Raw genomic sequence first — 13,682 nt, 5'->3', positions numbered from 1 at the left:
GCACGGCGGGCAGGGACCGTAAAGGCGGGGCGTGTTGTGGAAGTGCCTCGGGCTGCATGTCCTGGTCAAGGGCGCACGGTTACTTAGCTCTTACTGATGAGGGGAAAAACTACTCCTGCACACGATGCCAGGCACTGGAAATGTAACCCAGCGCTGGTGTGTGGAACGCGCACAGGCTGCGGGGATAGGCAGAGATTTCCGTTCCTTCTGGGTGAAATTTGGACTTGGATTGCCTATACTAGCAGCCCATCAAAATGTTACATTTGGCGCAGCTGTCCTGCGGCGTGAGCTTTCAGAGAAACGAAAAAGCCATTTTTTAGGCAGCTACACATCACATTGCAACATTGGGTATTGCGAGTAGGAAGTTTCAGAAATCCAAAAGCATGTAAAACCCCCGGAATATAATTGGTGCACCATTTATACGGTGTTGGAAAAGCTAACCGTTTGATTATTTCTCATGCTCTGCGCAGAACTTTGTAGGTGTTGTTATCACTGAATGACTGCTCTTCGTTGTTTTTCTGGGTAGAACGTGTGCTGCTGTCACAATGCCTGAAGTAAACACAGATCACCTGGATGAGCAGCAGGTGCAGCTCCTGACAGAGATGTGCATCCTTATTGATGAAAATGACAATAAGATTGGAGCAGATACCAAGAAAAACTGTCACTTGAATGAAAACATTGATAAAGGTACAGCTTGCTTACCTTCTGATTGAACTGTTAAGTAGTTCACACAGAGTTCTACTTCAAATACTGCTAATAGGAAAATTTTTTTTTATTATTGTTGTCATTCTAATTGAGCGTGAGTTTTATTTGTGGTTGGTCAGATTCGTGAATCTCTCACAGGAGTTTGTGACCTCCTTTTCCATACTCCAGGAGTATGGAAATACTCACATCTTCCTGAAGAGTGACAAATAACAAACTCAAAAGTTGCAGAAAACAGCAATTGTACTGTTTGTACTTTTGTAATTCCTGAAGCTTCTTGGAATTCCATACAGTTTTTTAGGAATTCTTGAGTCATCTCTTTTTGATAGTAAATTTATGGATGCTGAGCCCTTCTTAGAAGCTTGCCCAGATGTGCATCTTCAGAATGGTGAACTGACCAAGTGTAGTAAACTATTCTGTCGCATTGTTGTTCTTAGCACTTTTCTAATTTCATCATGTTTTGCATAACCTGACAGAGAAACCTAAATAATGAGGTTTTTGTCAAATCCCTGTTTTTTTATGCATATGAATTTTAAATTTAGGCTACCCAAAAATGAAGGCATTCTAAGCCCTTAAACACTGTCTTTGTATGTCTTTTTTCTTCTCTTAAATACCTCTCTGTTGTTTTTTTGTTTTGTTTTTAGGTTTACTGCACCGAGCTTTCAGTGTTTTCTTATTTAATACAGAAAATAAACTGTTGCTGCAGCAGAGGTCAAATGCAAAAATTACATTTCCAGGTTAGTACTGAAATACATTGTATTTAGAAGAATGTTTTGTTTAAATCAATGTTTTTAAAATGGGCTAGTCTAATTTTGCCATGTAACTCATTCTGAGGTTTTAGAATTTACTGCTTTGGAAAGGAGATACTTTTAAGACTTCAAGAAGTAGTTATCTTGTGGATGAAGTAAGATAATGGGAACACTAGCTTATTGTTCTACATACTCTTGGGAAATGGTTGTTCCCTGACTTGTTTGATCCTGCTTATGCAAGTGCAGAGTCTGTGTTGTTTACCTCCTCTGCTGCAAGACCTACTTAGCTGAGTTGAAGCAGTGGCTCTGGTGGCTGTGGAGAGTGTTCTCATTCCACCGGTAAAGACGTGTAGTTGATGTATAGCAGAGCCCTGCTGCTGGGGAAGCAGTTATGTTGTGTTTCAGTGAGATCTGCAGACCTTTATCTGTGTACATCTTAACAAATGCTTTTTTAGCTATAGAAAAAGGGAGACTGTGTGGCCAAAGTATATAGTGCATGATTTTTGAAGACCCCATAACTATCACTATCAAATGCAAATGGAGAGGCATAAAAATAAGAAGTTGAATGAAAGGGAGGAAAAAAGCTTACACAAGAGATATTGGAGGAAGCATAAAGCTGTCTGTTTCAGAAGTCTGGATGGGAAACAAGTTCAACTCTTCAACGCAAGGAAGAAAGACCTTTTTTTCTTCCAAGGGAATCTTTACTTCAGATTTTTTTTCCTTGACTACTAACTAATCAAAATGCTTGAGTGTAGTTTGTAGGTAATCAAACTCCATTTTAGATGCTTTTGAGCTAGACTCTTACAGATAGAAGGTTGGCCAATCACAGTTACTCTACATAACTTGTAAGTAATTTTTAATATACTTGAAGCAGGGTATAGAGGATCTGTGCTTTAAACACAAACCTTAGCTGCTTATTTACTTCTACTAATTGTCAGCTGGCCTTGAAGCTGCGGGCATATTTTCAATATTCTGTTGCATATAAACTCCCCAAAGTAATTTTAATTAGCGTTTGCAGGATCAACAATGTCTTTACAAACTGGCTAAGTAGATGCTATCTTGCATATGAGAACGCACGTGTTCACGCCTATCAAATACTAACCTGCAAAGGAGTACTTGGTACAGACAAATCTTGGTGCAAAACATGGAAAGAAAAATAAAAGGTGAAAATATCCTCCTTCCTCTCTGACCAATCTCTATGGAAGACAAACAAAGCTGTGACGCATTGAATAACTGTCCTACCTCTGGGGTTTTTTTGGTGGTGGTTGTTTTTTGGTTTAGGGTTTTTTTTGTGGGTTTTTTTGCAATGTTTTATACAAGTTGAAAATGTACTGATACAAACTTCTTGCAGATTGTTTTACCAACACTTGTTGTAGTCATCCTCTAAGCCATCCGCTAGAGCTGGAAGAAAATAATGCTATTGGTGTTCGGAGAGCAGCACAGAGACGACTGAAAGCAGAGTTAGGAATTCCCATGGAGCAGGTAAAGGAAGGAAGAAGAAATGGGAATTCTTGCCATTGTTTCCCAGTTGACTGGTAAACAGACTAACTGCATCTGGCAGGTAGAGTCAGCCTGAAACCTAAAAATGAATTTAACTTTGGAGATGTAGAGAAGTCGGTGAATTTGAGTTGTCTTCATCTATGTTCCATCCACCAAAAGCTGATACCATCGCTACATGGTATTTTAGAGTATTCCACTGCTTAAACTAAATATGAGCCAAAGAGTAAATCACACTAATGAAGGTTTGCATTGCTTCAGGTCTGACCAAGGGTGCCTACATGTTTTCCAGCTGGGCAAGCTGCCCTCCTGGCCCGGGGGGAAGGCAACACGCCATCCTTCCAGTTTGTCTCCAGGGCGATAGCAGAGTGCTGTACGCATTCTGTACGACTGGTGCTCCTGGAGAGCATCGCTGTGAGCTGCTGCCAGCATCTGTGTACAGGTCCCTGTGCACTTCCAAGTTTCCTATGGGAAGTAGGGTGGCCTGGGCATCGGTGTTTCTTCCAGAGCCATCACACAACGCACTTCTGGTCCCTTCCTTTCTGGTGGCAGTTTGGGAGTGCAGAAAGAACAGGGTGAAGCTGGCTGAATGATGCTTGTGGTCAAAATCTCTTTCGAGATTTTTTAACTAACTGTGTTTGTGTCATGGGACACAGGAGAAGCAGTGTGCTACTGGGAAACACGATGGTTAGGCTGTCCCCAGAATTAATTACCTGATCTGCGACTTGTGCAGATCCCTGGGGGATCAGGGTTAGACGTGGTCTGTCAGTATGCAGTTCTCACCTTGGCTTTAAGTAGCTGTCAGGTCTTCTCCCGGGCAGGTAAGGGGCAGGTGCAGGTGTTTGCGTTCATCAGCACTTCAGTGTGCGTTAAGCTTTGGTAAATGTTATTTGAAGCTTACTGTATAGAGGAAATCCACTCAAAATATCATAGGGTGATTCTGACCAGAGAAATGGTGTGCAACTGATGTCAAGGTGTGGTAAAAATCTTTTTTTTTTTCATAGTAATTCTTTGTGAAGAAATACACTTGGGGGAAAAATAATTTTCAAGGAAGGGGGTAATAGCTGATAATTCCTCTGTCATGCCTAGCAGTGCAATTGTTCTGGTTTGGCTCCGGTTCTGACAGGTGTTTTGGTTGTAGGTCACTCCAGAAGAAATCTCGTACCTGACACGAATTCACTACAAGGCCAAGTCTGATGGGATCTGGGGTGAACATGAGATAGACTATATCTTGTTTGTACAGAAGGATGTAATGCTGAATCCCGACCCTAATGAGATCCAAAGCTACTGCTATGTGACACAGAAAGAACTGAAACAGCTCTTGGACAAAGCCTCCAAGAATGAAGTTAAAATTACTCCATGGTTTAAACTTATTGCAGAGACCTTTCTTTTTAAGTGGTGGGATAACTTACCTAACTTGAAAAAATTTGTTGATCATGAAAAAATACACCGAATGTAAATAGATGTAAAAAGGTGCTGAAGGCAATGAAGTGCTGTCTCATTAACGTGGTGGTAGCTTGTGGCTCTTGAGTGCCTAAAATTGGTTCACCTGGAGCATGTTTAACAAATAATGTTAACAGAGTTGGTTGTAGACAATGTTTTTTCTTCTCTCTTCCCCCCGCTCTGTTCCTCATGGGCGAGTTAAGCTTGTTCTCATATAAAATGGGTAACGGTAACATAAGAAACCCCTGGGTTCATCTGTCTCCATTACCTGGCACGATGGAAAGTTCCTCAGCCTGTCCCGGTTTGCTCTTGCTTCCCTGTGTAACCATGGATGCTGGCAGGGGAGTTTGTGTGCCTCCGGTCTGGCTTGCTCAGTAAAGAGGGTATGTTCCCAGCCGTACACAACTCTGCCTTCTAAAACAGTGATTACTAAAGAATTTGAGTTCTGCATTGATGTCAAGAAAGCTAGTTGCCTGGAGGAAAAAACCCACTTAATTCAAAGTAATCAGGATTACTTTAATTGCAGAAAGCAAATCTCTCCAACCACCGAAAGCTTAAGTAGCAGGATTGTCGGTGTGGACTGAGTTTCCCTTTGAAGCACTGCATTATGTGTCTTAGCTTTAGATAATAAAACACTGGGGAGGTTGGTTTGTTTTTTTTTTCCCCATCACTCTTTTCTGGTTAGTTGAAGACTGGTCATCTCTTAAAAAAAAAAAAAAAGTTAATTACACCAAATATAAATGGTATCTATCTAATGGAGTACATGCCTCCAGCCTGTCTCTGGAGGCATATAGGCATTAATGGTTCTTCTCTATCTGGAAAACACAAGCAGCTTTGGTACCAGCTTTTTTTCCTGCAACATCTACCGTAACAGTCTTTCCAAAGTCCTGGAAAGCTCAAACCCCTTGAACTCCAGAATTGAAGACTGACAATTTGTGGGTTACACCAGGTCTTAATTTCAGTTAATCAGAAATTCTGCTGGTGTGCAAGAGCTAATCCTTTTTGATCTTGCTGTCAGTTTGTAGTAACGAGTCAAATGGAAGGCTTTTTTTTAGTAAGACAACTAATAATCAAGGGTGTCTTGATTCCAATTAAAGTACTTTTCCCCCCTGCGCCCTCCCAAAAGCTTAATTGTGATTTCTTCTGCTCACATCAACCCAAATTTCTTAACTTCTCCCAGAGGTGTCTTGATGAAACAGGATGTTTTTCATACCACTACGTCTCCTTGCGTGTAACAGAGTTGTAACTAGTCTGCATCTGTTCCAAGCCGAAACAAATGTTTTCCAGTGCTTTGGGTGTTTCTCACCCCAGTCGGGATGGCAGCACTGAAGCTCCTGCACGCCAGCGCCTCCAGTGGTTCAACACATACAAGTTTTAAAGCAGAGTTCGTTGCATGTTGACCTGAATTGATGTATTTGTCTTGAAGAAAATAATAGTAGGTGAGGGAACAGGAACACAATGTAACAGCTCTCTTGAATTCAGTGCAATCAGCCACATTACTTGAGTAGTAGAGTGCTTTTCAAATACTTTTAAAATACAAGATTATCTTAAATATTATGATTAAAATACCTAACCTAAAACCTTGACTGTTGTTTTCTTTACCAACTTTGAGGCACACGGAGAATAATCTCTGTTATTACTACACTATAAACACCACCATGCCTATTAGGTGTCACAAAAGTGGCATGATGGGGGTAGCAGGGCATAGATTTATTTTCACAAAGTTCTACTTTTCTAGTTCAATTGGCCAGGTTGGAGCAAAAGCTGGCAAAGCATATCCTGAAGTAGAAATAATGTACAGGAAGTGTTGCTAAACAGTTCTTCAAAATCCCTTAAAAGTTTTTCTTGACATTCAACTTCTTTGTTTTTAATACCAAATTTATTAAACTACGTAGATCAGGGAAGCAATATGGATTTATACATAATGCTCCAATAACGCTGAAGTTGGCATCTGAACACTATTCTTACCCTGTTGTATTTAAACATGGTTTAAAAAAAATACTAGGGATTCTTCCCCTTTAACTTTTTGGGTTTTTGTTTAACATGCGTAGTTCATTGGATTCTAGTTTAATCTTTACAACTGTGCATTTGAAGTGTATTGTTCAGGCATTTATAATGCATAGTTTTACTAACCTCTAGATAAGTCCTACCTTGTTCTTGACAATACCTGATCCTCACTTTCTACATCCCTGAACTACTACTACTACTACCTTCCCTGCCCATGCTGTTTGAGGTTATTATAGATGGCAGGTCAGTCCTGGAACTGCAATTCTTCCTCCAGCTCCCGTCACCGTTCAGCTTCATGAACTACCAGTCTCTCCCCTCCACCCAAGGCTGGTTCAGCACATGAACACTAGCTTCAGGCAGCATCTGTCAGTCTCCCCTTCCCTCCCCACCACTTGGACTTCACCCGCAACATAAACTCACCACTCACTATATATACATCAGAGAATTAACTTGTGCACAGAAAACCAAACCTTAATGATGCTGTACCTTGCAAAGCTGTGCATTTTTAATTCTAATGGCAGCTTCCTTAACAAATACTTCGCATTTCTAGATTTAACCTCGTTTTAAATCTAGTTCTACATAGAACTTCAAATGCTTTACTGCTAAAGGTCGGTAGGAAGAAAATGGAACAAAGTGGTATTTTCAGTGTTTATTTGGAAATGGTTTCTGCACTGGTATCGACAAATTTCTCATGGTATTACCTGGAACTGCAAGATCAAAGTATCAGAACTTTATCTGAGCTTCAAGTTGTCTTAACCACTAACACAAACCACACACCTTTTAAACACTCCATATTACTAAAAAGGAAGACAGGACTAGAAATTAGTTTTAATAAACTTCGTTTTAATTAGCTTTAATTCAGAAGACTGCTTATCTTCTCTGTGTTTTACCAGATTTTCTCTTTCCAGCCAGCAGATGTTTTGGCTTCAAGTCAAATATGTGTCTGTCCGACTCTCCTTTCTTGCCCAGGCGATTCATTTTCTTCTGAGCTTTCTTTGCCATAGTTTTGACCTTCTTCACCATCTATTTAAGAACACACACACACACGCAGAGTAACTTCCTCAGTGCCTCAGGTAACCAGCTCTTCTTTTTAAAAAAACACTAAGCTAGATGACTGTAACAAGGACATGAACTAGCGCCCAACACAGGCCACCATCTGCGCCTCTGGAACAGCATCACTGCAAACGACACTAACCCTCCTTAGCAGAACTCTTCTTTTTCCAGTACACTAACAACATGACAGCGCTATCCCCCCAGTTCCTAACTTTAACTAAAGATGGAACTCCACAGCTTGGAGAACTCTTCTTTCATACTTGCATTTAGATGAGAATTTAAAATGTAATTTCTTAGTCTGTATCATTACAACTTATTTTTAAGAATGAACTAGGCATTTCTGAAGTATAAAGAGTTCAAACGAACAGAAGATGAAGCTGCAAAGAGAAGAAAGATGAATTCTGGACAAACATAACCAGCCTAGCAGGAAGTTTCCCAGAAGCTGGTTTAAGTACAATCATGTTGTTTTAATTGCTATAAAGGTAAATAATTTCAACAAACCTTTTCATCACGAAGACCAGAAACATCCCGTGGTGTGCGAGAACAGCTGCGACTGCGTGCCACAGATTTAGGGGTTTCAGACTCGTCACGTTTACGTTTCCTTGTAACACTACGAGATCTTCTCACATAATGTGCCTGAAATTCAAATCGTCACTTTATTTACTAAAAACAGAAACAATCATCTCAGACATGCTCCATTTCTAGTTAGACTAATATGAAAAAACAGGAAGTGGACTGCTGTGACACATTAGATGTGTTACTCCATAGTATTCCATGAAGACCTGGTCAACTGCTGGGCATTGCCTTTCTGTCCCGCAGTAATACTCCAATTTTGGTGAACATTAGCATGTTCTTCTCACAATTATTAACTCCAGTTTTCTGACATTTTTCTGAGCAGATTCATAAGTAATGGATAAAAAGACACAAGACAAATTAATAGATAGCAATAGTGAAACAATTTTGCGACAGCAAAAAAGCAATGAAGAAACATACCAAGATTAGTGTCCTGTTTACAGGACAAAGCCCTAAAGAATTTCAGACGTGAAGACATACAATCCCACAGTGTAAGTATTAAATTCCTCTGCACTGAGATCACTCCTAAATCAACATGGCATATCAGCTCTGAGAAGCATCAATGCTTGCTTCAGATGTGTAGTGTTGACATTCCTTGCTTCCTAACTCTTTGTTTAGTGAAAGAATTGGAGGTCTCAAGATCTAGATAGCCATAATACTCCTGGATTTGCTGTACAGAATGGATTTTTTTTTGTCTCGGATAAAATTAAATGTCTCCCAAAGGCAAGTTTATGTTTGAAGTACTTTAGCTGTCTTACATCTCAAGATGCCAGTTGCCCTCAAAAACTTCAATGACAACTCACAGAATTAATGAACTGTAAAAAGATAGGCCCCATCTGTCATTATTACTATTTCTGACGTAGAAGTGTCTTATCCAACAAAGCAGACTTGAAAATGAAGTAGTACATTTAGCCAAACACCATTCTTCAATCCTATACAAATTCTAAGACTTCTAACAGAAAGCAGTGCATATATGCATGTGATTCTTGATAAACATTTATTTTTTGATCACGTCACTCAAAAATTCCAGTACCAATTGCCTCATCTGAGTTTCCTATTTTCTCCTCAATAGATCCCACCTCTCTCTCGTGCCAACACTAAGAGACATTTCAAATATGCTCAAAGAAATTTAGCATGTTATGAAATTGATCCCTTTCAGATATACATTGTGTTTAATTAGCAAAAACTTACATCATCTTTATTAGTCATGTCGAGTCCAAGATCAGTCATTTCCTTCTCTAGCACCTTCCGCTGGACCTGAAAAAAGACAGTTAAGAAAACATGTTTCTTTCAACAAAGTATGGTTCTATCATATATGAGCCCATTATATTCACCACATATTTATTCCTTTGGCACCCCAAAAAAGCAGATGATGAAAGTCGTAACTTCACATTTCATTTATTGCAACATGATTCTCTCCACCCATAAATTCTTTCTACACAAGACTGTAGTGTCCCAGCATACCCTAAAGATCTTTCAAATAGTTGCCTTTTTGGGGGGAAGGTGACAAAGAAAGGTATTTCAGTCAGAAATACTTCCTTCTCTCCCAAAAGGCACACACTTTGGGGAAGATAAGAAATACTGGGTTCAAAATCAGCAAGATTGGTTTTCTCAAAATGTCTAGTTATCAGTTTGTTATCCTGCAATAGTCTTGGACTGGTCACAAGAGATTCTGACATTAGAAAGTGTGATACGTAGCTTCCAAAAAGAAATACATACAATCTTTTCCAGCATAGGGAGGGCTCCATAACAAATCTTACATAATTTTAAGTATGAAATTCTCCTAATTCTTTGTGTTAACAACAACAACAACAACAAAATATGATGCAGCAATCCAATTAAATGAGCTGAACGGCAGCCTTCAAAACATTTTCTGCAATATATATATATAATTTTACAAAAGACTCATTTGCGTGACACAAAACAAAAAGGGCTACTGTCACTCATTTGGTTTGGCCTCCAGAACTAAGTAGTTACCACAACTCCCAGGAGCACAGAAGGAAGCAAGAAGCAAGGGAGAGGGCCAAACATGAGAAAAAGTGATCAGTTCCACTACCCAATAGTGTTTTATGTTTTCATAAAGTTACTACACATCAGCAAGATTTTACTACAGAATATGTTCTATACTTGCCTTCTTAGCTGTTCTAGGCATCCTTGGACCTCGAGTATCTTTTTCCTTTGACTGCAGAATTTTCAGTTTCTTCTTTTCTCGGATCTGTTGTGCCAACTGTCGGATTTCCATCATTTCTTCATCTTCGCTTTCTGGTTCACTGTCATATTCTCCAGCAGCTTCTCTCAGCTCTTCCTCTTTCTCTAACTCTTCCAGTTTCTTAGATTTTGAAGATATGAAATGAAAATCAAGATGCTCATGAAATCCTTGACTTAAAATCCTCAACATTATATTTTTGCATGGCCCAGGGCCATGACAGCATGCAGACGCTTCAAGGAAGGAACTACATGACTACATTATCATGACCCCTCCAGCCACACTTAATACAGATGGTGATAAAGATTACAGTGAACCTATGGGGCACACTATTAGGCAGACTTATTTGATCACATCGCATTACAGCTTGCCTGTATTTGTGTGACTGCCCTGAAGCTGCCCACTGCGTGAATGCAGATGTACTATACTGTGAACTGTGCTAGCTATGCCTTTTCTGGAAACACACTTTTAAAAAAAACCTCTTCCTACCTTTAGCATGAGTCTGGAAAAACAGCGATTCAGATGAATCCACCTGCATAACAGGCAGGCTCCATAGTCTGCACTCACTACTTCTTAAAAACCAGCAAAAAATAAGAACTGTGCTTGTTATTAAATAAAAATGTTAAAAATGGAGAATTCAGTCCATTTCCATTAACATCATACATCAGCAGATATAAATTTGATGGTGAATTTCATATTATTAATAATACGTAGAGTTTGATAGCTACGTTCCTTCTGGCTGTAGTCAAAAAATGAAGAAATATAATTTCTCCTGCAAGCCTCATATTTTAGGATGGAAAAGATAAGATCACCATCATTCTGACAAAGTAAAGCAATTTTCCATTCTTCTGAAATTCTGTCCTTGGATCATTGAGAAAACAGTATCTTTTCCCATGGAAAGTGCAGACAACGTAAAAGAACTTGTTCTCATGAAATACTGGTTTTAGTCTACAAACACAGTAATTTACACTAAACAAATACAGGGATAAAGAGGCAAGAAAAGTGTAAAAAGAACAATGGAAAACTCACTCTCATTATATCCGTATCAATGTAGTCAAGTATGTTATGACCTTCCCATATCTCGGGTATCTTATCATATTTTTCAGATGAATTCATTAAGTCCCAGTATTCTTAAGAATGTAACAAAAAAGAAAGAGACAAAAATAATTTCAAAGAATGTTCAATGACAGAAAACACCACTCAGATCACAATTTAAAAAGTGCCGTATCCCTAAATGGCAAGGATTTGGTATCATCTCTGACATATTCACAAATACTCTTGACCTCCTTCCTATTGCCAAATACTGTTCAATAAGGACACAATCCACTGCCAAGCCATAATAAGCAAGAGATATCCAGCTGAACAGAATACGTGCAGTCTCTCTCACATTGATACTTTCTTAACAAAGCATCAGGAATTAATGAGATAGCACAACACTAAAGGGAAAGGAAAAAACACTAGAATCATCAGACCAGTCATTATAGGTCTGTGACTCCAAGACAGGAAACAACTGAGTGACATTACAAAACAAAGACAGCTGAAGATCACCAGTTCTGGAACAGAAGCAAAGGCTAGTATGCAATAACATGATGGCATTGGTACTTAACTGAAAGGAGTCAAGTTTAGGTATTCTCCCTTTAAACAGCCAAACTTTACTGCTTAATAATAATAGTACTGATTCTTATCATATTTAATTTGTATATTAAGTATAATACTTACTCTGAAGATCCAAAACATAATCATCTCCCATTTCAAGTTCAAGATCTCTCTCCTGCAAAGACACACATGGCTTAATATACCATGTAATTTAAAACCTATGGGTTAATATAGCAAATTTAAAATCCATCTGCTGATTTCCTAAGTAAGAGATGCCACTTACCAATTTCCTCCTGGGTGTGTCTACTTCCATGCGTTTCTTACGTGCTACTGCTCCCTCAGGTATAAAAGGCAGCCGCTCCTGAAATTAATGCAACAATCCACCCCAAAAAAAAAGGGGGAAAAAAAAGTTTGAATCCATATTTTATAACGCTATAAATCACCATTGCAGAGTAATTATTTCTAAAGAATACAAAATCCCAAGATGACTCTCCCACCAGCAGTTGCAGATAAAAACTAAGCAAATTTCATCATATTAATCTGTTCACATGTTAAGATGAGAGAAGTACTGGGAAATAACACTAAAAAGGTGTAAACATAGCCTACCTTGTTATCTCTTTTGGTTGGCATGGCCAAGTGTAATCTATTCAATACTTCATTCACTTTATTTCCTTTCATTTTAGTATCAACACGATGGGCCAACAGTCTGTCACAGGCCTGAAAGCACACATGGCAACATTGGGTAAGGAATGAAGCCTTCCTCATACAACAAACGGCACAGTAGGCTTTCAATTCCAAATATCTAGCTTCACATCTCATCTTCTTTCTAATCTTCCATATCCCTAACTCTTACAAAAGCACTGAATTATTTTATATAAAAATATTATGGGAAGATGCATACAATTTTTTTTTTTACAATAAGCTGACAATAACAGAAAGCAACAGGACTCAGAAAAACCTCACCATATTTTGTTTTAAATTATGTTTTGTATTAGACATACTTTTCCATTTGGAAGTCCACTGAGGCTCAACAGGCTATAAAAGGATAACAGGCTTAAAGTTTACACTATAATGCACAGTTTGACTGAGATTAAATTCATACAAATGAGGCAAAATGTTAGCTGTCCATTTGGAATTAAATTGAGAGAAAAGAGACTTACCTCTGTTTTAACTTGGATTACACCTTCTTCTGTTAGAGTACTTGTCTCTATTACAGAAAACCCTTCTGCTTCAAAAGTTTCAAATATTTTCTAAAACAGAAACATCTCAAAGAATTACATCCTGCCCATTTCTTAATACACCAATACATTATGAACAGAAATCTCAATCCAGTATCGACACATGCAACTTGTTACTATTTTATTAGAATGGATTTCTAAAAAGATGACAGAAACTTTACAACTACAGTTCTATTTAATCTATTTCTTCTTTTGAAAGTAGTTATTTGCTTCTAAAAAGGCACCTATAAATAACCCATAAGGAAAACAAAACAGAAAAAGAGTGAGAAACACAAATTCTATGTGTCCTTGAACTTGTAGATACAAAAGAATTAGTGCTGCATATACATGTGTCGCCCAGTGGGACCTTCTCTGCAACTGTTCAGCAACACCTCTCAGTCTAGCACTCATCGACTCTGAACCCTTACTGAAATAATCACGGAACAAGGCTCGGCAGTCTTACTTCCAACTACAGCAGTAACTGAAAGTTCTCACAGCGTCAGAGATTTCTGAAACCACTAAGGACTTGCCTCTGTTTGGCATTTATTCCAGCAAGGATATACATTAAGACAGTACTTAAGAAAGATACGGGTCAAGACCTGGAGAACTACTTTCCATTGCACTATTCACAGAATCACA

At 38.7% G+C, this 13,682-nt stretch overlaps 2 protein-coding genes across 2 annotated transcripts; one reads left to right on the top strand and one right to left on the bottom strand.

Annotated features, from left to right (window-relative positions):
* Window positions 1–524: 524 nt before the first annotated feature.
* LOC104614490 (isopentenyl-diphosphate Delta-isomerase 1) lies at window positions 525–4,507 on the top strand. The gene is made up of 4 exons (XM_010284117.1): window positions 525–687; window positions 1,347–1,439; window positions 2,803–2,933; window positions 4,090–4,507. Exons 1-4 carry the CDS (start codon window positions 546–548, stop codon window positions 4,405–4,407), a joined length of 684 nt encoding a protein of 227 aa, XP_010282419.1. The 5' UTR covers window positions 525–545; the 3' UTR covers window positions 4,408–4,507.
* A 2,713-nt stretch (window positions 4,508–7,220) lies between these two features.
* Window positions 7,221–13,076, bottom strand: LOC104616352 (nucleolar GTP-binding protein 1-like; the record flags this gene model as incomplete). Its single annotated transcript, XM_010284118.1, has 9 exons — window positions 7,221–7,421; window positions 7,953–8,087; window positions 9,216–9,281; window positions 10,156–10,353; window positions 11,260–11,360; window positions 11,950–12,001; window positions 12,110–12,187; window positions 12,433–12,543; window positions 12,987–13,076. Coding segments are annotated over 9 exons (984 nt in total), but the record flags the coding sequence as incomplete, so codon positions are not given.
* Window positions 13,077–13,682: the final 606 nt, after the last annotated feature.

Source organism: Phaethon lepturus, unplaced genomic scaffold, assembly GCF_000687285.1.
Source record: "Phaethon lepturus isolate BGI_N335 unplaced genomic scaffold, ASM68728v1 Scaffold20793, whole genome shotgun sequence".
NCBI classification, from domain to species: domain Eukaryota; kingdom Metazoa; phylum Chordata; class Aves; order Phaethontiformes; family Phaethontidae; genus Phaethon; species Phaethon lepturus.
Note: the sequence above shows the minus strand (reverse complement) of the source record. Positions and strands in the feature narration are given on the sequence as shown.

Bases quoted from the DNA above. Each gene is read 5' to 3' on its own strand.
- LOC104614490 (XM_010284117.1), top strand. From the start codon at position 546: ATGCCTGAAGTAAACACAGATCACCTGGATGAGCAGCAGGTGCAGCTC. The intron at 688-1,346 runs GTACAGCTTGCT...TTTTGTTTTTAG, and splicing joins GAATGAAAACATTGATAAAG to GTTTACTGCACCGAGCTTTC. The intron at 2,934-4,089 runs GTAAAGGAAGGA...TTTTGGTTGTAG, and splicing joins TAGGAATTCCCATGGAGCAG to GTCACTCCAGAAGAAATCTC.